Raw genomic sequence first — 26,399 nt, 5'->3', positions numbered from 1 at the left:
AGATGCTCCGGTCTCCACTGTTGGTTTGTTTGGTGATGCAGTTAGTGTTGCGGTAGCAAAATCACAAGAAGCCGCTAAGCAAGCTGCTGCTCTCCACAAACTTCTCCCCCGCCGTTCTTTCTATGAGGCTGCTGAGCGGGAGCAGCCTCACTCCTCTAAAAAGAGCGCTGAGCACCGTGCCACTCAGAAACAGAGCGTGTCCTCCCGTGCTCCCCCACAAAAATCTCGGGGACACGGAGGGCGCGCTCAAACCCAGCAGTCCTCGAGGGGTAAAGCGGATCTGCGGACCGTTATTACCGCCAAGAAGGCTGCTGGGAAGAAATCCTGACGTCCGAGGGCTCAGGACTAATGAGGGTAGTCCCCCCCGAAGCAGAGCGGTTAACACCTCTTTTTACGGTGCCCGTCTCTCTTCGGTGCCCTCAGGGGACCGTTCTGCTAACCCTGCCACCTCCGGTGTTACAGGGCGCAGCGGTCTCCGGCGAGCACATATCTCAAGGACCACCCGGAAACGTAGTGGCCTCGGGATGCCCGCCCCCTCCGAGGAGGGTGTTAGAGCAGTCTGTTCGATCGTTCCCTGCCGGTGCGCCGTTACAGGGCGACGAATTGACTGCTCAACAACAACAAAATCCAGAAACCAGTCTCGAGAGGCTGGTACCTCTAGTAGAATCTTTGACAGCGTGGAAGCTACTGTCAAATGTTTCTCGTTGGGTCCTGCAGACCGTGGAAAAAGGGTATCAGATACAATTCAAAAAACGCCCACCTCGGTTTATGGGGGTCCTGCCCACAGTGGTGGGCCCCGAGCAGGTTCTGGTCATGGAACAGGAAGTGAACACTCTGTTAGAGAAAGGGGCCATAGAATATGTACCTCCCTCCGACAGGGAAACCGGGTTTTACAGCCGGTACTTCATTGTTCCGAAAAAGGACGGGGGATTGCGTCCCATTTTAGATCTTCGAGTTCTGAACGATTCAGTCATGCAGCTCAAGTTCAAAATGTTAACATTGAGACAGATCGTGCCACAGATCAGGTCCGAGGACTGGTTTGTCACGATAGATCTCAAGGACGCATATTTCCATATTTCCATCCGTCCGTGTCATTGGAAGTTCCTGAGGTTTGCTTTCGGGGGCAAAGCATACCAATATCGTGTTCTTCCATTCGGCCTAGCTTTATCACCCCGCACTTTCACCAAATGCATGGATGCAGCTCTGGCGCCGCTGCGCCTCCAGGGTATTCGCATCATGAACTACATCGACGATTGGTTGATTTTAGCTCAGTCGCATCAGTTGGCGGTTCAACATCGAGATGTTGTTCTCGCCCACATGAAAGAGCTGGGGTTACGGCTGAACGCCAAGAAGAGTGTGCTTTCTCCACTTTTTTAGGCGTGGTTTGGGACTCAGTGTCGATGCAGGCGCGCCTGTCACCGCCACGTATAGAGTCCATCCTTGCAGCTGTGAAAAGTGTAAAGCTAGGCCAGCTACTCACTGTCAAACAGTTCCAGAGGCTGTTGGGTCTCATGGCAGCAGCTTCCAACGTGATACCTTTTGGACTGCTGCACATGAGGCCCCTGCAGTGGTGGCTCAGGACCAGGGGGTTTTCCCCGAGGGGCAACCCATTTCGCACAATCAAGGTCACGCGGCGATGCTTACGTGCCCTGGTTATGTGGAAGAAACCTTGGTTCCTGTCCCAGGGCCCAGTGTTGGGAGCTCCTTGTCGTCGCAAACTGCTAACGACGGATGCTTCCCTCACGGGTTGGGGAGCGATCCTGGAGGGTCGCTCATCTCAAGGTCTGTGGGAAGACCATCATCATTCCTGGCATATCAATCGCCTAGAGATGTTAGCTGTCTTCCGGGCTCTGAGGAGCTTTATCACAGATCTCAGGGGACACCATGTGTTAGTACACACGGACAACACGTCGGTAGTCGCCTATATCAACCACCAAGGGGGTTTGCGCTCGCGCCCGTTATCCAACTTGGCACGCCATATCCTCTTGTGGTCCCAGGGGAAGTTACTGTCACTCAGGGCAGCTTACATCCCCGGGGTCCAGAATATTGGAGCAGACACTCTGTCGAGACAGGGGCCGAGGCCCGGGGAATGGAGGCTCCACCCCGAGGTGGTGGAGCTAATATGGAGGGAGTTTGGCCAAGCTCAAGTGGATCTGTTTGCGTCTCGAGAGACGTCTCACTGTCCACTTTGGTTCTCCCTCACGCATCCAGCTCCTCTGGGACTGGATGCTATGGTGCAGACGTGGCCAAGGCTACGTCTGTACGCTTTTCCCCCAGTTGCTCTGCTCCCGGGAGTTCTGGAGAGAGTTCGCAGGGACCGGGTTTGCCTGCTTCTTATAGCCCCGCGCTGGCCGGGCAGAGTATGGTTTCCCGATCTTGTGTCGCTCCTCGACGGGCCTCCTCTGGAGCTACCCGTCAGGAGGGACCTTCTGTCCCAGGCGGAGGGCTCGATATTTCACCCCCGCCCAGAACTGTGGAACCTGTGGGCTTGGCCTCTGAGGGGGCCCAGCTCATAGAGTCAGGTCTCTCAACTGAGGTTGTGGAGACCATTCTACAGTCCAGAGCTCCCTCCACGAGGAAACTTTATGCCCTGAAGTGGAGAGTCTTCACTTCTTGGTGTAGTGACCGTCGGTTGGATCCAGTCAACTGCCCAATTGGTACAGTTCTGGAGTTCCTGCAGGACCGGTTCACTGCAGGTCTGACCCCGTCCACTTTAAAGGTTTATGTGGCGGCCATAGGTGCTTACCACATTCCTTTGGGTGGAATGTCTGTGGGGAAGGACCCTCTGGTATCTCGTTTCCTTCGTGGCACCTGGAGGCTGAGGCCTGCAGTTCGCTCTAGGGTGCCACCATGGGACTTGTCCATTGCACTTCAAGGCCTGTCCCTGGCCCCCTTTGAGCCCATTGAGGAGGTTCCTGAGAAGTTTCTAACTTTGAAAGCTCTTTTTCTTCTGGCTATCTCTTCTCTCAAGAGAATTGGGGATCTTCAAGCATTGTCGGTTGCTCCGTCATGCTTAGAGTTTGCTCCGGGTATGGTGAAAGCTTTTCTACATCCCAGACCGGGTTATATCCCCAAGGTCCCCACTAATGTGGCCAGACCTACTGTTCTGCAGGCCTTTTGTCCTCCTCCTTTTCAGAATGCGGACCAGGAGGCTAATAATTTGCTTTGCCCAGTTCGGGCGTTAGACGCCTATGTCCACAGAGCTGCCCTGTGGCGTAAAAGTGATCAGTTATTTGTATGCTTTGGCTCCCCTAACAAGGGAGGTCCGGTGTCTAAGCAAAGAATGAGCAAGTGGGTGGTCGAGGCTATCTCACTTGCTTATGAGGCGGCTGGGCAGCCTTCTCCTTTGGCTGTCCGGTCGCACTCTACGAGGAGTATGGCGGCCTCTAAGGCCCTTATATCAGGAGTTTCGTTACAGGACGTCTGTGATGCGGCAGGCTGGTCCTCACCGCACACTTTCGTCAGGTTCTACTCTCTGGATCTAGACTCTGCTCCAGGGTCTCATGTTTGTCTTCCTAGTGCTGCTCACCAGATTTCACACGGGACAGACACTTGTAGCTATGGAGGCGTTGGTATAGACGTTCCCCATAGCGTCATTCTCGACGCAACGCGAGTTCCCTTGAAAGGGAACGCCTCGGTTACGACTGTAACCTCGGTTCCCTGAAGAGGGAACGAGCGTTGCGTCGCCCTGCCATATCTCCTTCATGCCTGTCAGCCCGACTTCAGACTATACGAAGCTTTCGTTTTCTGTTTCAGGCCGGCTTTTATAGCTTCCTGGTACGTGACGTCACCCGCCTCTGACGTTCCGCCACACCATTGGACTGATTTTACATGTGCTTCAAGACGTCATCACGCAAAGCGTTCCCCATAGCGTCATTCTCGACGCAACGCTCGTTCCCTCTTCAGGGAACCGAGGTTACAGTCGTAACCGAGGCGTTTTCAGTTTTGTCTCACTTAAACTTCGTACATGGTATATTTGAAATGTGCAGGTAGGAAATGAGTAAAGGCCATGTTCTGTTTATCCACAAACAAGAGCAATACAGATATGACAAATCAGTTAATTAGCACCATGGGAAGCAAAACAAATATTAGTTTACATTATAAAACGGCACAATAAAGCTAGGAAAAAATAATAAAAATCAGGCCGCTGATTATCAAGGCTCTGTGCCCCGAAAGTTATGTTAGAGTAAACGTTAAAAAAAAAACTTTGATCAATAATACTGGACAAGATAATAGCAAAGTGTACATGGTGAAAGGCGCTCAGCGACTCGTACAGTAACTCAGTTACTGTCTTTGGTAGTCACAGTAACTAGCTGTTTAGCCGCCTTGGCAATGTCGTAGGCACACTGAATAACTTGCTGGGAATCATGCGGTGTGACCTTTTGACATTCGCCCTGCAGACGGCTGGCACTGGAGGTCAAGAGGCGTAAGGATCCGCGAACGGTCTCGGAGGACGGCCTCTGTGATGGGAGACAATTTCAGAGCCGTATTAACCACTTAGTGCTTGGTGTGTGGATGCAGAGACAATAAATAAAGATATAAAGGGTTATAAGACACTATGGCAAAGTTTCCTCTTTTTTTTTTCATTTTATTGGAGGATAACCCCTTGAGATGGAACATCTCGTTTTCGAGGGGTATTGACTCAAGGCTTACCTTAGGGAATAATGTAGCCATTTCTGTCACTGCTACAAGAATTCTCTCCGAACACAGGACAAAACTTGGAGAAAGAAAGACAATGGAAAATGCATTTTTTTTCTCTGATTAGATCAATTGTCATTTAAAATTATTATGATTAAAATATTACATTTTATTATAAAAACTTGGGGAAGTAGAACCAAATATATTCTCCTATTCTACTCTGGTGTACATAAAAAAAAATTTTTTTCTTAATTTATATATTATATGTTATATATTGTGTATCTTATTCATATATCTTTATTATTATTTTATTTTTTACAATCTGTGTACTGTTGTTGTCTTGTACTGGAAGCTTCTTCTGTCACCAAAACAAATTCCTTGTATGTGCAAAAATACTTTTCTGATTCTGATTCTGATATGGCTCCAATCATTCACACAAAAGCTTTGGACACACTACGACCCAATTCAGCCTCAAATAAAGAAAATGTATTAAATATCCATTTTATTTACAAATACAGGATTAAAAAAAGGGTACGACAAGCCCCTTTTGATAATTAGTGGTTCTTGATGGCAAAAAAAAAACATGTGACTTGTTTTGCACTGTGTAAGGACAGCTAAAGTGCAGATCTGGGTGAGTGAAATGCTAACCTAAGGTATCGTTCTCCCATGACTGCATAATGATCATCACAGACCAGAGACCGAATGCCAGCGCAAGTTGAACAACAAAGGCTCCCAGTGTTCAGAATATTGGATTCAAATGACTGTTCCTGATACTTATGTGAATACTGAACATACTGCATGCAGTAAACTCAGCAAGAAAGACAAACATAAGCCATTTGTGGATCTACACGTATCCTTCCAACATGGCCATGTGTTGTTATATCCCAGCTGTGTTGACACAATTCCATCACTTGCTTAACAGACAAAAGAGACACTGTGCCACTAGGGCTGAGCCACTAAAGTCTCCGACTGGAGAATGGGTCCTTTTGTGACGCGAAAGGGGTTAAACAGAATTAACATTTTGGAAGTGAATTCTGGAAGGTGAATATGGATCATTGAGTTTTTAATAATGAAAATGTGTGTGAAATGTTTTGAATTGAAATATTCAAAGCTTAAATATAGAACCATGTTGAATTTCAGCCCATAAAAATGCAAGCCCTGAAAATACAATGCATTAAAATGCAAGCAGGGTTAATGCAATTTTTTCAAGTAGTGCAATTCAACAAGCTTTTATGTTTCAAAAACATTTGTCATTATTTTACTTCCATAGTATACGGTTTAAAGTAAGTAATCCAGCTGAGGAACACGTTGTCCATTGGTTGGACAGATCTGATTAATGAGTGAATGGGGGACAAAGTTAAGATCCAAAGGTGTATCTGTTAAGATTATAGTTAATGCACTGTAAACTAATATGAACACATAGGCCTATTTTTTGCCTAACAAATGTTTTTTAATTAAGTACCTAAATAATGCAAACAAGTCATTGGATAACATTGGGCTGCATATAAAGAAACAAAATGCATGTGCCATGGATAAATAAAATGGAATCTCCTGAATAATGAGCTATTGCATCATTCATAGTGTGTTTGGATGTGTTGCATTCACACCTCTAATGAATCTCATCTCTGCATTCAGCACAGGTGTTAACAGCACCCTCAGGTGCACATTTACTCAACAGCAAACCATAATTGCTATAATTAGTCTTCAGAGTTTACTGTAACTGATTTCTCAGATGACTTGTTATCATGAGTAAATGAGACACTTGTCATTGCTTGTTTGACAAATCAACAGCTTCAAAGAAACTGGTAGCCAGGCAACAGACAAGTGACCAATCCTGGGTGGCGTTCTACCAGCACTTCTTCCTACTGTTTCCTTCCTTTTTCTGCTGTTTAACAACAAACGGGATATGCGCCACCCAATGGTCAAAGTTGACACAATGTGCATTAGAGGGGCACCAGCAGAAATATATATATATATATATATTGTTACAACTCTGCAAGAAAAAAGGGAGACCACATGCAACAATTCTAAATGAAATATTTATTTTAATGATGCATGCGCAGGAGCTCAAACATTGGGTATCTGGTGGAGTCAATCTTCCCGATTGAGATAACGCAAGAAAAAGTCATCTTAATTTAAAGTAAGTGAACAATTTTGATGAACAAAACAACACACTCGTCTTCCCTCTATGTTGTAAACAAACACAGCGTCAGCTCATGTGTGAGTTTGCTCCTGCACATATGCAGAGATGGCCACAAATACATGGAAATGTATTTAAAATAAAAATTTAAAATACAAAAAAACTGTGTGAATTTTTTTTATTTAAATACAAAATACTATGTGAAAAAAAATGTATTTAAATACAAATACAGTGTTTTGTATTTTAAAAATACACAAAATACATGTGAAATTGGCCATCCAGTGCAGGTATAGGTCACAGTAAATGAAGAAACTACATAGGCCTACTGACTTTTCATTCCTAACCACATCTCTGCCCTTTCTTTCTTTCTTTCTTTCTTTCACCGGAGACCTTACGGCCACAGCTCCGAGTGGCCGCGTTGACAATGGAGGTGGAGAACATGGTCCACTCGAACTCAATATCTCCAGACTCCCTCGAAATCTGGTCGAAGCTCTGCCGGAGGTGGAAGTTGAAGATCTCTCTGACAGGGGATTCGGCCAAACGTTCCCAACAGACCCTCACAGTACTCAATTGAAAAGAAGGTTCTCTGCGCTTCTGTAATCCACAAACAATCCGGTGCAACCAGGGCAGGACAGAACAAAGCAGACAAAAGCCTTGGTAGTCATCTTGGTAGTCATTTGACCACAGCCTTGGTAGTGCACCCGAGTTCGATCCCGGCTCTCGCGGCAGTTAATAATTTATGCTGTTCGCTTCTCCGAGCTCGAGGCCAGCTTTTCTTACATACAGAAAGCGAACCCGCTCTCCCCCTTGTTGGGCCGCGCAGATTGCACCGTTCAGAAGGGATAACAGAGCGGACGGTCACGAGCAAAGTTCAGCGCGCGCGCCTCACTCACCGGCGAAAAGAGGAGAGAGAGTGTTTTAGTCCCGCTGTGGCCGGACAAACCGCCAATTCTCACACATTTCTCAGTCCCCTCTTAAGTTCAGGCGGCTGGAAATATTACTATTGCAGTAAACGAGCCTGTTTTTAATACACGCACACCTGCAAACGAACATGAGGTCGCTCTCTTATATCTTTGCGCTAACTGAAAGGTAATGTTTTCTCCCCTGTGGTTCAGTGGCAGAATCATAGGCTTTCGCGCTAGAGACCCGTGTTTGATCCCGGCTCTCGTGGCAGATGAAAATTTATGCTGTTCGCTTCACCGAGCTCGCGGCCAGTTTTTCTTACATACAGAAAATGAACCCGCCTCTCGTACCACTCCTACTCATGGTGCTCGAGTATTTATGAGCGTCTAAACACGAGGGAAGAAAAGACGGTTAGTCCTGCTGCGGCTGGACCACTGTCAAAGCTTCACGCTCTGTCAGCCCCCGTTGCCACGGCTACTGCAGATGTTTTACTTCGCAGTCAACGAGCCGGTATATCTACCCGCTCGCCTGCGTGCAACCACCGTTCTCACGGCGACCCAGAGAAATCTCAAATGAGCATAATGTCTGGTTGCACGGCTCACGCCGTATGTGTTTCAAATGCAGTGAATGTGCCCACTTTTCCATGTTCACCCCTGCACACAAGCACTATAAATCCCGTGTCTCTCACAGAGCCCACTCTCACAAAGCAGGCAGAAGCCGCTCGAGTGTTAAAAGTAGGTCACGTGTCCACCTCACCGTGCCCACACCTACTCACTGCCCGCTCTGTCACACGGCCTCTCACGACCGGTCATGTTTTAAATGTAAGTCCTGTGCCCGCCTTCGAGCGCTCACACATACTAACGAACATTTCGCCCCGACGCCGCCCTCGCGCGTCGCGTCTCACACTATATGTTCCCCGTCCAAGCCACCGGGACACCGTGTGTAAAACGGCCAGCTATCGCTGCGTGCGATCCGCCATATCTAAGCACCAAGAGCGCGCGCGCTGCGCCCACCCCTCCGTTTCGAGCTCTCGAGCCCGCGACGCGCGGCGATCAGAGCCCGGAGGCCATTCTGCCCCTGGCTTCACACTCTAAAGCGTGGGAAGCTATTCCAGGCGCATCAGAATGGGTGCTAAGCACAGTAAAAAAGGGCTATACTCTGCAGTTCGCTCGCCGCCCCCTGCGCTTTCAGGCGCATACCGAGACGAGAGTGAATGGAGAAGTAGCACATCTACTTCGAGCAGAAATAGCTACACTTCTGTGCAAAGGGGCTATAGAACCGGTTTCCCCTTCTATGAGCGAGTTGGGCTTTTACAGCCGTTATTTCCTCGTTCCCAAGAAGGACGGAGCTCTCAGACCAATTTTGGATCTAAGATGTTTGAACAAGGCTCTTATGAGAAGACCGTTCAAAATGCTCACAACCGGGCAAATTCTCACGCAAATTCGCCCGAGGGACTGGTTTATATCTCTCGATCTAAAAGACATGTACTTTCAGATCCAGATAATACCCCGTCACAGGCCATTCTTGAGATTCGCCTTCGACGGTCAGGTATATCAGTACACCGTCCTGCCTTTCGGCCTGTCGTTGGCACCCCGTACATTTACGAAGTGCATGGACACGGCTCTCGCTCCCCTGAGGGGTCGGGGAATGCGAATTCTGAACTACTTGGACGATTGGCTAATTCTAGCACAGTCAGAGGCCGAACTCATCGCCCACAGAACAGTGCTTCTAAGCCACCTGGACAGCCTGGGGCTCACGGTCTACTGGACCAAGAGCTCATTAGTGCCCAGTCAATCAACCTCTTTTCTGGGTTTGGATCTGGACACTGTGGCAATGACGGCCCGCCTGTTGACACAGCGCGCGCGCGCTGCATTCGACACCTGGCCGCGTCCTTCCAGCCGGGCAGCACCGCACCTCTCAAGACATTTCAGAGGATGCTGGGTTGTATGGCTTCAGCTGCAGCAGTGCTTCAGCTGGGTCTGTTACGCATGCGCCCGCTACAACGCTGGCTGAATGCCCGAGTGCCTCACAGAGCCTGGGCTTCCGGCGGCATTCGAATCAGAGTGACTCAGAGCTGCGTTTTCAGCACTGAAGCCCTGGTTAGCGGCCGACTGGTACAAGCGGGGAGTGACAATGGGAGCCATCTCACACCGCAAAGTTATCTCGACGGACGCTTCCACCTCAGGTTGGGGCGCTCTTTCGAGGGCAAACCGGTCTTTGGCCTGTGGTCAGACCAGGAGAAATGCCTCCACATAAACTGTTTGGAGATGATAGCGGTCGAGAACGCGCTCAAGCACTTCCTCCCATTCATACAGGATCACCATGTGCTAGTCCACTCGGACAACATGACCGTGGTATCCTATGTGAACCGACAGGGCGGTGTCAGATCCAGGAACCTGTGCAAGCTGACAGAACGCCTTCTCGTGTGGGCTCACCGCTCGTTGCGCTCGCTGAGAGCCGCGCACGTGCCGGGCCACCTGAATGTCGGTCCAGACAGACTGTCCAGAGACATCATTCCCCTGGGAGAATGGTCCCTGCAACCCCAGACAGTCCAGTTTCTCTGGCGCCTATTCGGCAGAGCGGAGGTCGACCTCTTTGCGTCGAGAGACAACGCTCATTGCCCGAAATTTTTCTCGAAAAGCGAGGACGCGCTGTCCCAGACCTGGCCCAGCCTCCCGCTGTATGCTTTTCCCCTGATCTCCCTGTTACCACAGGTTTTAACAAGGATCAGGGAAACACAGCACCCAGTGCTCCTTATAGCCCCGCGCTGGGAGAACCAGATTTGGTACCCAGAGCTGGTGAGGCTGTCGCATTCACCCCCATGGCCGATCCCGGTGAGAAAGGATCTCCTCTCTCAAGCCGGTGGGTCAATCTGGCATCCCCATCCGGAGCGATGGTCTCTGCATGCATGGGTAATCAACAGATACCCGTTGACCTGCCAGAAGGGGTCGTGAACACGATCACGCAGTCTAGAGCTCCCTCCACGGGACGGCTCTATGCGTCTAAGTGGTCTGTGTTCTCTAAATGGTGCGCTACTAAGAGCTTTGATCCACGCACATGTGGGGTTCCGCAAGTGCTCTCCTTCCTACAGGAGCTGTTGGAAAAGGGCAGGTCCCCTTCCACGCTCAAAGTGTATGTGGCGGCTATTGCAGCGTTCGCTGAGACGACGCGCAGCCGGGCAATCGGAAGGAATGAGCTTATTATCCGTTTCCTCAGAGGAGCCAGGCGGATGAATCCCCCGCGGCCCCTCTCGGTTCCTATTTGGGATCTGTCCTTGGTCCTGGAGGCCCTGAAGGCTTTTCCTTTTGAACCGATTGAATCTGTGGATCCTAAGTACCTTTCGCTCAAAACCGTTTTTCTGATAGCTCTGTCTTCAGTAAAACGCGTGGGGGATCTGCACGCGCTATCTATTAGCCTTGCATGTCTTGAGTTCGGACCGAATGACTCTAAAGTCATTCTCAGACCGAGACATGGGTATATTCCCAAAGCGATTGGTACTCCCTTTAGGGCACAAATCATCTCCCTCTCGGCTCTGCCAATATCCGATAACGGGGACAGTGATAACCTCCTATGCCCTGTAAGGCCGCTGAGAGTTTACATCACGTGTTCCGCCGCTTTCAGGCGGTCCGAGCAGCTCTTTGTTTCTTTTGGCGGACGCACCAAGGGTCTCGCCGCCTCGAAACAGAGTCTTTCCAGGTGGATAGTGGACGCGATTGCAGCAGCTTACGCCTCCAAACACCTGCAGTGTCCTTTGGGTGTCAGAGCCCACTCCACTAGAGGCATGGCCTCTTCGTGGGCCTGGTCCAGCGGAATTTCTATTCACGATATTTGTATGGCGGCGGGCTGGGCCTCCCCATCTACATTCGTGAGGTTTTATAACCTGGAAGTTCCCGCCCTTCAGGCTAGACTGTTATCAGTATAAGTGGCATGTATGCTGCCCAGTCGCTTATGCGCAGACTATGTCCACATACTGGTTAATTTTCTGGTTGGCACCAGGGGAAGGATTCTTTTCCACAAATAGACCAGTGTTTCTGCTCTATTCCCTTTCCCTATACGTGTTTATGCACTGTGTGGGCCCGCGCTGCCGGCCACACCATTTCCACTTATGTATACAGACCGGCTATGCCGCTCTATCATTTATGTGAAGTGAAGTGCTTAGTACAGGTGTTGGCCCGACCGGCCACCTGTTTCAACATTGTTTTTCCCCGGTCTCCCTGGGATTCATGTGTTGGATGCTCGGCGCGCACGGCGTTGACAATGGATTCCCGAAGCGTAAGCTACTTACGCAATACGAGAGAACCTCTCGTAAGAGAACGTACTCGGTTACCTAATGTAACCTCGGTTCTCTCTAGAAGAGGGAACGAGTATTGCGTAACCTGCCGTGACGCGCCACGAGCTTTTGCGCTTCAGACTATGAAAACCAGAGTTCAGCCTGTGAGCCCTCAATATATACACACTGGCCACACCCTTCTTGACGGTTAGAAGGGTGTGGAGGGCGCGAAGTGGGTGTGACGTCACGCCGGGCTCACTGGTAGGCTTAAGCAGTTGCCGCCTGGCAGCCAATGAGCACGCTTATACAGCTTGCTTTGGTCTGCCTGCCGCTGCACTGCGTTGACAATAAATGCAAAATTAAGGATAATTTTTTGGCTTCAGATCTCGAAGAAAGAGAACTTTCCCGAAGCGTAAGCTACTTACGCAATACTCGTTCCCTCTTCTAGAGAGAACCGAGGTTACATTAGGTAACCGAGTACGTTTGTGTGCATGTGTGTGTTTGTAGTATTGAGAGAGAAAAACTCAACTGCAAATAACAAAGCCAATCACTGTGTTCACCAGTGGAGTTTTGCTGGCATCCAATGGGGAAAGTTTGGTACTGCGCCCAAACAAAATCTTACTGAAAGCTCATTTTTTGAGATATCAACCTCATATTTGGAACACAACTTATTTAGACTTATGGTTTTGATTTTCTAGCCATTTTAGAGTTCAACTTGTTTCATAAAATATATATTTTATATAAAATAATATTCATAAATAATTTTCATAAACTTAAACCTATATAACTTTTTTTTTTGTATTCTTTAAAATGATACCAAAGTTAAGTCTGTGCTCCCAAGCTTCAACTTTTTATGACAGTTTTTTGACATGGACATTTTTGTCCTCTTTGGACCTATGTGTAACTTTTTAAATTGATGCACAAGGGTTAAAGCCTGATTGGGTTTACCCAACATCTAGCAGGTCACTATAGCAATAGCAGCTACAGCAAGTTAAAATATGCAGCAACATCTTTTTTAAAGGGGAAGCCAATGGAAATTGCCACAAAACCCTGTGATATGTTTTTTTTCCCAGTCCCAAAAGGCCAGCAACATCTCCATGGGCAGCATCTTTCAGAAGAATACAATCAGAGTTATATTAAAAAATGTCCTGGCTCTTCCAAGTTTTATAATAGCAGTGAATGGCTGTATCTGTTTTGAAGTCCATCAAAGTGCATCCATCCATCATAAAAGTACATCCATCCATCATAAAAGAAATCCACACGGCTCTCCAGGGATTTATTAAGGCCTTCTGAAGTTATACGATATGTTTGTGTAAGAAAAATAACCATATTTAAAAGTTTATCGACTAAAATAACTAGCTTCCGGCATACCGATTATTTTTTTTTTAATTAATAAATAAAAAATTGTGTATGTTACATCATCAATGGGCAGTAGATGGGTGGACTGTCTGATTCAGGCTGTATAAATGAAAGGACAGTAAGGAGAGCAGAACAAACTCCTTACAGGAGGAGACTCACTCATGGCCTATGAGACAGAGGATCATGAGACTCAATACTGCTTTCCTGCCATCAACTCATCATGTATCAAGGGAAAACGCTCCAGATATGAATACATTATCATGTATGTGTTTGTATCATTGCTGTCAGCATGGACTGTGTTTCTGAACCTGCTGGTGATCATCTCCATCTCTCACTTCAAGAAGCTTCACACTCCAACCAACCTGCTCATTCTCTCTCTAGCTGTGACCGACCTGCTTATGGGACTTGTTATGTCTACAGAGGGCATCAGATTTATTGAGACGTGTTGGTACTTTGGAGACACTTTCTGTAAACTGTGTATTACAATCCTTGGATTGGTCTTCTCAGCATCTATCAGTAATTTAGTATTAATTGCTGTTGATCGTTATGTGGCTGTGTGTCACCCTTTACAGTACCCACAGAAAATAACCACAACTAAAATTTTAACAAGCATCTGTCTCTGCTGGGTTTGTTTTTCAACTTATAATGCTATAATTGTAATTAATGAAGGATATTTAGACACTTCACACAGAACAGACATGTGTTATGGAGAGTGTTCTATTATGATGGGTTTTGCCTGGGGAATTACTGATCTGTTCATGTCTTTTATTTTTCCATGTACCCTAATCATAACTTTATATTTGAGGATTTTTTATGTAGTACATCAGCAAGTGAAAGTTATAAACTCTCTGATTAAGGGTGGTAAATGTGTAACTGAAGGATCAGTGAGGAGAAAATCTGAGAGTAAAGCTGCTCTGACATTAGGAATCATTGTGACAATTTATCTGCTTTGCTTTATTCCATACTATATATGTTCTATATCAGTAGTCTCTTCCACAACCATAAATCTATTGACATGGGTTATGTACACAAACTCAGGTCTGAATCCTCTGATCTATGCTTTATTTTATCCCTGGTTTAAAAAGACAGTTAAACACATCCTAACTCTCAAAATATTTCAGCCAGCATCCTCTCTGGTTGATATTTTTACTGAGCATCAATAATAATTAAACTGGTAAAGCTGTCACTCATAAAGGGTATAATTATCTTTGTAGGACTTAAATTTGTAATATCTTAATAGTATGTAGCTTATTTCTGAGAGTATGTTTGCTACATTTTTCATTTGAACAATTCATTAAAACTTCTTTCTACACACACTGAAATTAAGTGTCAAAATGTTCATAAATTGCATTAAATTAGTTCATTAAATAAACTGAGCAAGCAGCATAACTCCTCAATGTACTGGAATAAATGGTAAAGGGAGATAACTGTATGTGCTTTATGCTTTATCACTTGCATCAGTCGTTGCATCTGTGTTATTAAAGATCAAAAACATGATGACAAAAAAAATGGGACAGTCATACAGAACTAAACTCTGTAAAAAAGAGATGTCCTCTAACTTTCAACTGCTTTTTTTCCAGAAAATGTATAAATATTGGTATGAACAAAAAGATTAAACAACTGAGACATAAACTAAAGTTTCACAGACATTTGACGAACAGAAATGAAACGAATCCCTGAACAGTATCAAAATTAGCAGTCATATCTGGTGTAGCCAGAAGCTGCTTTAAGGACCACAGAGCATCTCATCCTCATGGACTACATCAGACTGGACAGTTGTTGCTATGAGATGTTACCCCACTCTTCCACCAAGGCTCTCAAAGTTCTCAAACATGGTTCCAGGATTAAAAATCACAGTTTGTGTGTGTATGTGTGTGTGTGTGTGTGTTTGTGTCCTGGTAAACCCAAATGTCCCCACAAAGATAGTAATATCAGAAATATTTGACCTTGTGGGGAGCTTTCTTTATGGTACCCATTAAGAAAACGTTATAAATTATACTAAATTACGTTTTTTTGAAAATGGAAAAAGGGATAGTTTTCTGTGAGGGTAGTGTTAGGTTCAGGGGATTTAGTTTGTACAATATAAAAATCATTATGTCCATGTCCCCATAAAACATGGATAACCAACATGTGTGGTGTGTGTATATACAGTGGGGAGAACAAGTATTTGATACACTGCCGATTTTGCAGGTTTTCCCACTTACAAAGCATGTAGAAGTCTGTAATTTGTATCATAGGTAGTCTTCAACTGTGAGTGACGGAATCTAAAACAAAAATCCAGAAAATCACATTGTATGATTTTTAAGTAATTAATTTGCATTTTATTGCATGACATAAGTATTTGATACATCAGAAAAGCAGAACTTAATGTTTGATACAGAAACCTTTGTTTGCAATTACAGAGATCATATGTTTCCTGTAGTTCTTGACCAGGTTTGCACACACTGCAGCAGGGATTTTGGCCCACTCCTCCATACGGACCTTCTCCAGATCCTTCAGGTTTCAGGGCTGTCGCTGGGCAATACGGACTTTCAGCTCCTTCCAAAGATTTTCTATTGGGTTCAGGTCTGGAGACTGGCTAGGCCACAGATTCTTCTTACGCAGCCACTCCTTAGTTGCCCTGGCTGTGTGTTTCGGGTCGTTGTCATGCTGGAAGACCCAGCCACGACCCATCTTCAGTGCTCTTACTGAGGGAAGGAGGTTGTTGGCCAAGAACTCGTGATACATGGCCCCATCCATCCTCCCCTCAATACGTTGCAGTCGTCCTGTCCCCTTTGCAGAAAAGCGTCCCCACCTCCATGTTTCCACCTCCATGCTTCACGGTTGGGATGGTGTTCTTGGGGTTGTACTCATCCTTGTTTTTCCTCCAAACACGGCGAGTTGAGTTTAGACCAAAAAGCTCTATTTTTGTCTCATCAGACCACATGACCTTCTCCCATTCCTCCTGTCGATCATCCAGATGGTCATTGGCAAACTTCAGACGGGCCTGGCCATGCGCTGGCTTGAGCAGGGGGACCTTGCGTGCGCTGCAGGATATTAATCCATGACGGCGTAGTGTGTTACTAATGGTTTTCTTTGAGACTGTGGTCCCAGCTCTCCTCAGGTCATTGACCAGGGCCTGCCGTGTAGTTCTGGGCTGATCCCTCACCTTCCTCATGATCATTGATGCCCCACAAGGTGAGATCTTGCATGGTGCCCCAGACCAAAGGAGATTGACCGTCATCTTGAACTTCTTCCATTTTCTAATAATTGCGCCAACAGTTGTTGCCTTCTCACCAAGCTGCTTGCCTATTGTCCTGTAGCCCATCCCAGCCTTGTGCAGGTCTACAATTTTATCCCTGATGTCCTTACACAGCCCTCTGGTCTTGGCCATTGTGGAGAGGTTGGAGTCTGTTTGATTGAGTGTGTGGAAAGGTGTCTTTTATACAGGTAACAAGTTCAAACAGGTGCAGTTAATACAGGTAATGAGTGGAGAACAGGAGGGCTTCTTAAAGAAAAACTAACAGGCCTGTGAGAGCCGGAATTCTTACTGGTTGGTAGGTGATCAAATACTTATGTCATGCAATAAAATGCAAATTAATTACTTAAAATTTTGATTTTCTGGATTTTTGTTTTAGATTCCGTTCCATCTCTCACAGTTGAAGAGTACCTATGATAAAAACTGCAGACTTCTACGTGCTCTGTAAATGGAAAAACCTGAAAAATCGGCAGTGTATCAAATACTTGTTCTCCCCACTGTAGTATTCATTCATTCACACACATTCACACACACACACACACACACTCACTCTCTCTCTCTCTCTCTCTCTCACTCACACACACACACACACACACACACACACACACACACACACACACACACACACACACAAACAGGGTTTGGTTTAGGGTTAGTTGCATATAATTATGCATAATTTACTGTTATTACTATGGTAAATACATTTTTCATATATATAACAAGGACACTGTAAAATAAAGTGTTACCAAATTTTGTAATGTGAATATGTTGAATACGGTGCATATTTCTATAGTAAGCATTCATCGAAAAATCTAAAGAAAAAACTATAGAATAAAGATAAAACTATGTGAGACATAATGACAAATTTCATTAGGTGAACTAATGATCTATTAAAAACAGTATGTAAACACAATTTCAATATTCAATTTATTTTAGCTATGCTTCTCTGTTTATGTTTCTCTCAGATGGCATCTCTGTCATACTACCAATGTAGGAGTGAAATTTGACATCAGGGGCCCTATCTTGCACCCAGCACAATTGACTTTGTACACCGACGCATGTATCATTCCTATTTTGCACCCGCGCACAGCGGACTTTTCCCTCCACAGACGCACGTCGGTAAACTAGGATATACACTTGCGCTCCCCGGGGCGTTTCAGCGCAAAGAGGAGGCGTGTTCCGGCGCAAACGTTCCCTGATGCTATTTTGCAGGTTTAGAAACCAATTCCGCCACTGACCAGGAAAAAACTACTTTAAAGTCAGTGGCGCGTTGCGCATGTTATTCATATGCTATTTTAAGGGCGCATGCTTGGCCATAATCAATGTAGCGTGTGCTTGTGCGCATGCACAAAGTGCGCATGCACTTTGATTCTCTCATCTACACAGAAGCAGCAGTTTTCATTTTTGCAAATCATACATTATTACAATAGATAGATAGATAGATAGATAGATAGATAGATAGACAATTTATTATAAAAGCATCTAGCTTACACATTTACCCAAATTATCATACGCCTGTTTAACCGAAGTTAATTTGGGTGGGTTTCTCCATCCCCAATGTAACTTCTCTCTCTCTTACGGCCGTGACGAGAGTGTTGCTCTCCTCGGCTGTGAACCGCTCCTGGCGTGCGCCTGGCAAATCCGCCGTTACAATAGCAATCCGCCATGGAAAAAGCACGTCTGCTCTTAAAGGGAATGTGAGATGTCGCTCTGATTGGTTTATTTCACGTTACGCCCAAACCACACCTATGAATAATGAAGATACTTCAGACCAACCCATTTTAGATTTGCGTTGGGCGCAAGAGTCATTTATCCCGCCAGTATAAAAGCAACAGCACCCAAGACCTGCCCACAAAGTTACTTGCGTTTTGCACTTGATAGTTGCGTTTCAGATCGTTAAAATAGGGCCCCAGGTATGTCATTTCGCTCATTATTAAAACAGAGGAAATAAATATTCTCTTAGTCTATGACATAAGATACAATGTGTTTGTGATTTACCGACCGAAATATAAATTGTATACAAAAAAATGAGTGGCGAACTGACAATCAGTCAAGATTTTGACCAGAAAGCTTTGACCAGCTTTGGTGAAATATTTTAAGAATTAATATGTGTTTAACTGATATTTTAAACCAGGGGTAAAACACAGCAAAGATAAAAGGATTCAGACATGAATTTAAATACAAGTTCCATGTTAGAAAACGTACTCGGTTACCTAACGTAACCTCGGTTCTCTCTAGAAGAGGGAACGAGTATTGCGTAAGTTGCTTACGCTACGGGTAAAGTTGTCTTTTCTCGAGATCTGAAGCCAAAAATTATCCTTCATTTTGTATTTATTGTCAATGCAGTGCGGCAGCCAGCAGACCATAGCAGGCTGTATAAGCGTGCTCATTGGCTGTCCTGCGGCAACTGCAGCAGCCCACCAGTGAGCCCTGCGTGATGTCGCGCCTTCCACGTGCCTCAGCCCGCCAGAATGGGTGTGGCAAGCGTGTATAAAAGAGGGGCTCACAGGCTGAAATTCTGGTTTTCATAGACTGAAGCGAATAAGCTCGTGGCACGACACGGCAGGTTACGCAATACTCGTTCCCTCTTCTAGAGAGAACCGAGGTTACGTTAGGTAACCGAGTACGTTCTCTTACGAGAGGTTCTCTCGTATTGTGTAAGTTGCACAGGATTACAATAAACAGAATGTAATCATGCATTGGTGTGGACACTGATATAGTTATCGTTCCTGGTGTGAACGGGCCTTTTAACATGTATCATATTGTGTATGAAAACTGTGCTGCATTAAAGATGAATAGACTGAATTGCTTCAGAAACTGACATCTGTAGGATGTTTCAAACTAAGTAGTCCAGTTCAGCATTCATTACAGAATACATTTCATAAATGGCATCTACAGTTGCAGTGAAGATTATCAAGAACTGGCGAACTTTTGTTAAGCATTCCTCCTCTGCAACTTCTTGATCCTTGGATAAAGCTCTATGAAAATCTGACCTGCATGGTGCGGCATATTGGGCAGCCTACAGCAAAACCAAACAAAATTGCTGGGTAAGCAAGCAATCATTGTCAAAAAAGCCATACGTTATTACAGATGACCTACATTTTTCGACTAATTAAATTCCATGACATTTTCAGTTGTTTATGATCACAGTAAAAGTATATTTACTGAGTATGTTTACTAGATAATTTCCTTTACAAGACTTTTCCAGGCCTCATTACATGCAAAACAAAATGACATGCCCATCTCGCCATGCACACATAGCTACTGAAAACACCCACCTTGAAAACTTTCTGGACAATCCAGCCGTGATACCTCTTGAGGGCTTGCTCATAAGCTTTAGTGATATTGATGCGAATAAGATCGGGATTGTCCTCATCTTTCTCCCCGTCCACTAGACTTTGCAGTAAAATCTGAATGAACCGCAGACCTCTGAGGAAAACACTGGTGATATTGTCAAACAATTTATGAAAAATCATAAATTGTACATACAGTAGTATATTATTTTCATTAGAGCTGCACAATTAACACATTAAATCCAATAAATGACACGTTTTTCCCCCCAAACCATTTTAAGGTTAGGGTGTAGGGTATGTTTAGGGGTTAGTATCTTTTGTAGCATTATGTTGGTGATCAGCAGTGTGATTGACATGAGTAATGAAATCTTTAGAATCGACTGCGGAAGGAGTTTGCGCTAAACAGGTTTGGGCAATAAAAGCACTACGACTACGAATTGGATTTAACGCAGTACGTCATCACTGCAAGCTGCAGCGAGGACAGTCTCGACACCCACACAATCTTGTTCCCAGATAATTATTCGCAACTTTAGGTGCGTTCACGTCATGTAGAAATTGCAATAATTACGAGATTCCGACTTGTAAAAAGCTTTCACCTCCTTGTAAGGCTGGTTTCACTACAGTGGTTCAGGCTGCAGAATTTCCGAATGACTTAAGAAAAGTTATCAGCAAGATGATATAAAACTGTACACTTCTTGTCTATTACCACCCACTGCTACTTTACCAATGACAGAAATAAGCACAGTTAGAATGGCAAAATATGTGGGAGAGCGTTGTTATAGTGTGACCATATTGTATTGCAATAGGTAGCACTTCAAAGTTAATACTGAATCAAAACTAGTCAGCACAGGTTATAACCGAGGTGGTTTAATAACAGTATTAGGTTATGGTTACACTTGAATTGGTTACAAATTAAATGTATAAAATTGTACAAAACACATTTAATTGTACCCAGAGTATGTAGAACATGTGTTTTCCCCCCCAAACCAGATAAATGGAAATCCCACCATGCAACTAATTCCATTGGTTAAGCTTACAGTGAAGGGTAGGGTTAGGGATTAGTGTCAAAGTCACTTGAAGGCAAGGGTGCAAGGTTAGCAAAAAAAAGAAAAGAAAAGTGTAACGCCTGCTAATGCTGTGGTACGCAGTAAAGGAGACAAGAGGCCACTTTTTTAATAAATGTCAATGGATGAGAGGCTACATTACGCTGTAGAAACTGGTTTTGTGGGAAAACTGCTTATTTAATGAATCGACAGCCAATTGGCTAATCTTCAACATGTTTGCTTTTAAACATTTATTTTGTATTGATCTATTTTTAAAGTTTCCACCGAAAAAAATCCTGTTTTTTAAGAGAATTCACGGGCAATTGCAGGAAGTATCCGCAAAGAGTTATTGATGCGCCGCTAGATAGTTACATATTTCACAATGTTACATTTTGTTAATTGCATTTTATAAATAAAATAAATGCAAACATTTTTTAATACCTCTAATAAATTACATTTTGCTTAGTGAAGTTCAGATTTGTAAATCACATTAATAAACATTTTCCTTCAGAATTGTGGTCTATTTTAATAGCCTACAAAAATGAGATTCTCAATGTATTTAGAATTGTGCAGCTCTAGTTTCTATTAATGTGATTTGTTGTTAGTATTTCACACTATTTTGAGATATAAAATCAGAAGAAAAAGGACATGCAGAAAATGTGACTAAGTGAACAAATGACCTCTTTAACCACATAAGCGCCAGTGTGGCTCCAACTTTAGGCCACTCTGAGCCATAGATGCTTTTCTCAATTAACAGTATCTGCTGAAGAGTCTCATACTTCACTGGATCTGAGTCATAGACAGCTTTAATTTTCTAGTGAGAATTGGGAAGAATTCAAAACACTCATAAAATACATTTTCAAAGGCATTTGATATTGGAAGCATCCTTAAAAACTGACTAATAAACACATACTAGCTTTAGCACAGACTTACTGTGATGTTTCCATTTATGTCAGCCTTAATAGGTGCAAAAACCTTGGAACCCAGGCAATCTGAAACGTAATTTTATAAAACACATTATGGGCCCTATCTTGCACCCAGCGCAATTGACTTTGTACACCGACGCATGTATCATTCCTATTTTGCACCCGCGCACAGCGGACTTTTCCCTCCAGAGACGCACGTCGGTAAACTAGGAAATACACTTGCGCTCCCGGGGCGGTTCAGCGCAAAGAGGAGGCGTGTTCCGGCGCAAACGTTCCCTGATGCTCTTTTGCAGGTTTAGAAAACAATTCCGCCACTAACCGGAAAAATCTAGTTTAAAGTCAGTGGCGCGTTGCGCATGTTATTCATATGCTATTTTAAGGGCGCATGCTTGGCCATAATCAATGTAGCGTGTGCACAACGCACATACACTTTGATTCTCTCATCTACACAGAAGCAGCAGTTTTCATTTTTGCAAATCATACATTATTTTTTTAATTTTTTTTAACAACAATTTTTATTATACAGACAAGAGTTTACATTAAATCATTGAAGAGATGAGCATAAAAGAGAAAACACTGTCTGCACTTTTTTCTTTTTACACATTCCTTAAAAGGAAAGAAAAAGAATCACACAAACAACAGAATAACCACCGTCCCAAACACCTCCCCCCACCCACCCACCCAGGAGGATTAGAAAATAATCGGCAGTCTCTACAACCAATTATACTTATACTAAAAAAAAACAAAAAAAAAACAGTAATTGTATGTTATCAATTGTATGAAAAACATGCCTAGATGAAAAAAAAATTAAAAATAAATAAAATAAAACACTTGCTCAACCATTATATAATTAAGTCAGAATCTAGAGAGGATACAGAGTCGTAAAGATTTAAAATAGGGTTCCAAGTTTTATAAAATTTATCAGTTGAACCCCGAGTCGAATATTTCAATTTTTCAAGTGAAAGGAATGACATCAGATCGCAAATCATACATTATTACGATAGATAGATAGATAGATAGATAGATAGATAGATAGATAGATAGATTATTATAAAAGCATACATCTAGCTTACACATTTACCCAAATTATCATACGCCTGTTTAACCGAAGCTAATTTGGGTGTGTTTCTCCATCCCCAATGTCACCTCTCTGTGTTTTACGGCCCTGACGAGAACGTCAGTCTCCTCGGCTGTGAACCGCTCCTGGCGTGCGTCTGGCAAATCCGCCGTTATAATAGGAATCCGCTATAGAACAAGCACGCCTGCTCTTAAAGGGAATGTGAGATGTCGCTCTGATTGGTTTATTTCACGTTACGCCCAAACCACACCTATGAATAATGAAGCTACTTCAGACCAACCCATTTTAGATTTGCGTCGGGCGCAAGAGTCATTTATCCCGCCAGTATAATAGCAACAGCGCCCAAGACCCGCCCACAAAGTTACTTGCGTTTCGCGCTTGATACTTGCGTTTCAGATCGTTAAAATAGGGCCCTATAACAGCTAATCCTGACATACAATTGTTTACAAATGTGAAGCAGCTATTTTGAAGTGCTGTATAGGTAGGTACCAAGAAAGTTGTAGCCATATGGTAAACAAACTGTTCATCTTGTTTTACTAAAACTATAACTACTTATACTAAAACTATAACTAGACAGGTCTAGAATAAAATACTATGAAATATATCAAGCGTTAAATAACAGGAATTCACTGAAACAACATTTATTGTACCCATATTCTGATCACTTCAGGAATCAAGAGGCATTTTTGCCTAGGCTATTTTCTGACCCTGGAACACAGTGATAAAAGCGCGTGGTAATTTGGCACCACCGTGTGGTTAAAGGAGGTATTCACCCGTGCTGCGTAAAGAGTATCAGTTCTGTTTTGTCCACTGCGTTCAATGTTTAATGACCCCCTTGTTGTTTGTTTCACAAATTTGGACAATTCAGACATTAAAAAGTAAAACTGAAATGTAAAATGTAAAAGGCAATAGAAGGGAGAGAAAGATGTAGCCTATCAATAGACCTTGTGGCAATTTATAAAAAACAGTGCAACAGTGCAGCTTAAAAGGATAGATCGCTAAAAAAATGAAAATTCTGTCATCATTTACTCGCCCTCAAGTTGTTCCAAACCTGCATGAATTTCTTTCTTCTGCTGAATATTAAAAAATATATATATTTTGAAGATAGTCGGTGACCAAACAGTTGATGCGCCCCATTGACTTCCATAGTATTTTTTCCCCATACTATGAAAGAGACAGAGCTCGTCAGGAGCAGCTGGGGTTAGGTGACTTGCTAATGGACACCTCGACACTTTGAGTGGAACCAGGGATTGAACCACCAACTTTCCGGTTTGTAGACAACCTACATGAACCACTGAACCACTGCCGCCCCTGATTAGAGCAGGGAGAGCAGCAATAACCCCCCTTGGGGTAAACAGAACAGAACAAACATGAAAGTTTGCAAATATATTTAATTCAAGATTTTAAAGTACAACATAATTCGATAATGTATTCTGATTCAAGGGGAATCAGAATGCCAAATCCTGACTGGGCAAGAGGAGGAGCTGGGGATGGAGGAGGGTAATTAGCTCCTGAGAAACGCGATAGCAGCTGATAATACTGAAGGAGCTTATATATGTATACAGTGATAGGTGTCATATTCCTAGGTAGATGTGGATCAGCTGAGGGTCAGCTGATGCGAGCTTGACTAACGTGACCTGCCAGAACTAATGCTACGCTTGATGATTTACTCACCATCAAGTCATCCTAGGTGTTTATGACATTCTTCTTTCAGACGAATACAATCGGAGTTATATTAAAAAATGTCCTGGCTCTTCCAAGCTTTATAATGGCAGTGAATGGCCGTATCTGTTTTGAAGTCCATCAAAGTGAATCCATCCATCATAAAAGTAATCCACACGGCTCTCCAGGGATTTATGAAGGCCTTCTGAAGTGAATCTATGTTCGTGTAAGAAAAATAACCATATTTAAAACTTCATTGACTAAAATAACTAGCTTTCGGCAGACAGATTTTTTTTAAAAATTTAATAAAAAATTGTGTATGTTACATCATCAATGGGTAATAGATGGGTGGGCTGTCTGATTCAGGCTGTATAAATGAAAGGACAGTAAGGAGAGCAGAACAAACTCCTAACAGGAGGAGACTCACTCATGGCCTATGAGACAGAGGATCATGAGACTCAATACTGCTTTCCTGCCATCAACTCATCATGTATCAAGGGAAAACGCTCTAGATATGAATACAGTATCATGTATGTGTTTGTATCATTGCTGTCAGCATGGACTGTGTTTCTGAACCTGCTGGTGATCATCTCCATCTCTCACTTCAAGAAGCTTCACACTCCAACCAACCTGCTCATTCTCTCTCTGGCTGTGACCGACCTGCTTATGGGACTTGTCATGCCCATAGAGGGCATCAGATTTATTGAGACGTGTTGGTACTTTGGAGACACTTTCTGTAAACTGTGTATTATAATCCTTGGATTGGTCTTCTCAGCATCTATCAGTAATTTAGTATTAATTGCTGTTGATCGTTATGTGGCTGTGTGTCACCCTTTACAGTACCCACAGAAAATAACCACAACTAAAACTTTAATAAGCATCTGTCTCTGCTGGGTTTGTCTTTCAACTTATAATGCTACAATTGTAATTAATGAAGGATATTTAGACACTTCACACAGAACAGACATGTGTTATGGAGAGTGTTCTATTATGATGGGTTTTGCCTGGGGAATTACTGATCTGTTCATGTCTTTTATTTTTCCATGTACCCTAATCATAACTTTATATTTAAGGATATTTTATGTAGTACATCAGCAAGTGAAAGTTATAAACTCTCTGATTAAGGGTGGTAAATGTGTAACTGAAGGTTCAGTGAGGAGAAAATCTGAGAGTAAAGCTGCTCTGACATTAGGAATCATTGTGACAGTTTATCTGCTTTGCTTGATTCCATACTATATTTGTTCTTTATCAGTAGTCTCTTCCACAATCATGCATATTTTAGCATGGGTCTTGTACACAAACTCAGGTCTGAATCCTCTGATCTATGCTTTATTTTATCCCTGGTTTAAAAAGACAGTTAAACACATCTTAACTCTGAAAATATTTCAGCCAGCATCCTCTCTGGTTGATATTTTTACTGAGCATCAATAATAATTAAACTGGTAAAGCTGTCACTCATAAAGGGTATAATTATCTTTGTAGGATTTAAATTTGTAATATCTTAATAGTATGTAGCTTATTTCAGAGAGTATGTTTGCTACATTTTTAATTTGAACAATTCATTAAAACTTCTTTCTACACACATTGAAATTAAGTGTCAAAATGTTCATAAATTGCATTAAATTAGTTCATTAAATAAACTGAGCAAGCAGCATAACTCCTCAATGTACTGGAATAAATGGTAAAGGGAGATAACTGTATGTGCTTTATGCTTTATCACTTGCATCAGTCTGTATGGACAGTTCTTGCTGTGAGATGTTACCCCACTCTTCCAACCAAGGCTCTCAAAGTTCTCAAACATGGTTCCAGGATTAGAAATCACAGTTTGTTTGTGTGTGTGTGTGTGTCC

The 26,399-nt window shown here is 43.6% G+C and overlaps 1 protein-coding gene, 1 long non-coding RNA gene and 2 pseudogenes across 4 annotated transcripts; 2 read left to right on the top strand and 2 right to left on the bottom strand.

Moving 5' to 3' along the window:
• Positions 1 to 4,001: 4,001 nt before the first annotated feature.
• On the bottom strand, positions 4,002 to 4,747 carry LOC311077048. Its single transcript, XR_014604736.1, has 2 exons — positions 4,654 to 4,747; positions 4,002 to 4,460 (listed from the first exon to the last, which is right to left on the bottom strand). It is a non-coding gene; the product is annotated as an uncharacterized lncRNA (long non-coding RNA).
• Positions 4,748 to 13,478: 8,731 nt separating this feature from the next.
• Positions 13,479 to 14,473, top strand: LOC311076909 (trace amine-associated receptor 13c-like; annotated as a pseudogene). The gene has a single exon. The product of its transcript is annotated as a trace amine-associated receptor 13c-like (transcript).
• Positions 14,474 to 19,292: 4,819 nt separating this feature from the next.
• LOC311076908 (glycolipid transfer protein-like) lies at positions 19,293 to 23,542 on the bottom strand (the record flags this gene model as incomplete). Its single annotated transcript, XM_084105421.1, has 5 exons — positions 19,293 to 19,567; positions 19,827 to 19,977; positions 21,565 to 21,698; positions 21,818 to 21,876; positions 23,539 to 23,542. 5 exons carry the CDS (start codon positions 23,540 to 23,542, stop codon positions 19,385 to 19,387), a joined length of 531 nt encoding a protein of 176 aa, XP_083961547.1. The 3' UTR covers positions 19,293 to 19,384.
• A 1,383-nt stretch (positions 23,543 to 24,925) lies between these two features.
• Positions 24,926 to 26,008, top strand: LOC311077038 (trace amine-associated receptor 13c-like; annotated as a pseudogene). The gene has a single exon. The product of its transcript is annotated as a trace amine-associated receptor 13c-like (transcript).
• Positions 26,009 to 26,399: the final 391 nt, after the last annotated feature.

This window comes from Abramis brama (assembly GCF_963993115.1).
Source record: "Abramis brama genome assembly, chromosome: 25".
Classification (NCBI taxonomy): Eukaryota; Metazoa; Chordata; class Actinopteri; order Cypriniformes; family Leuciscidae; genus Abramis; species Abramis brama.
This window is presented reverse-complemented; position numbering and strand designations above follow the sequence as displayed.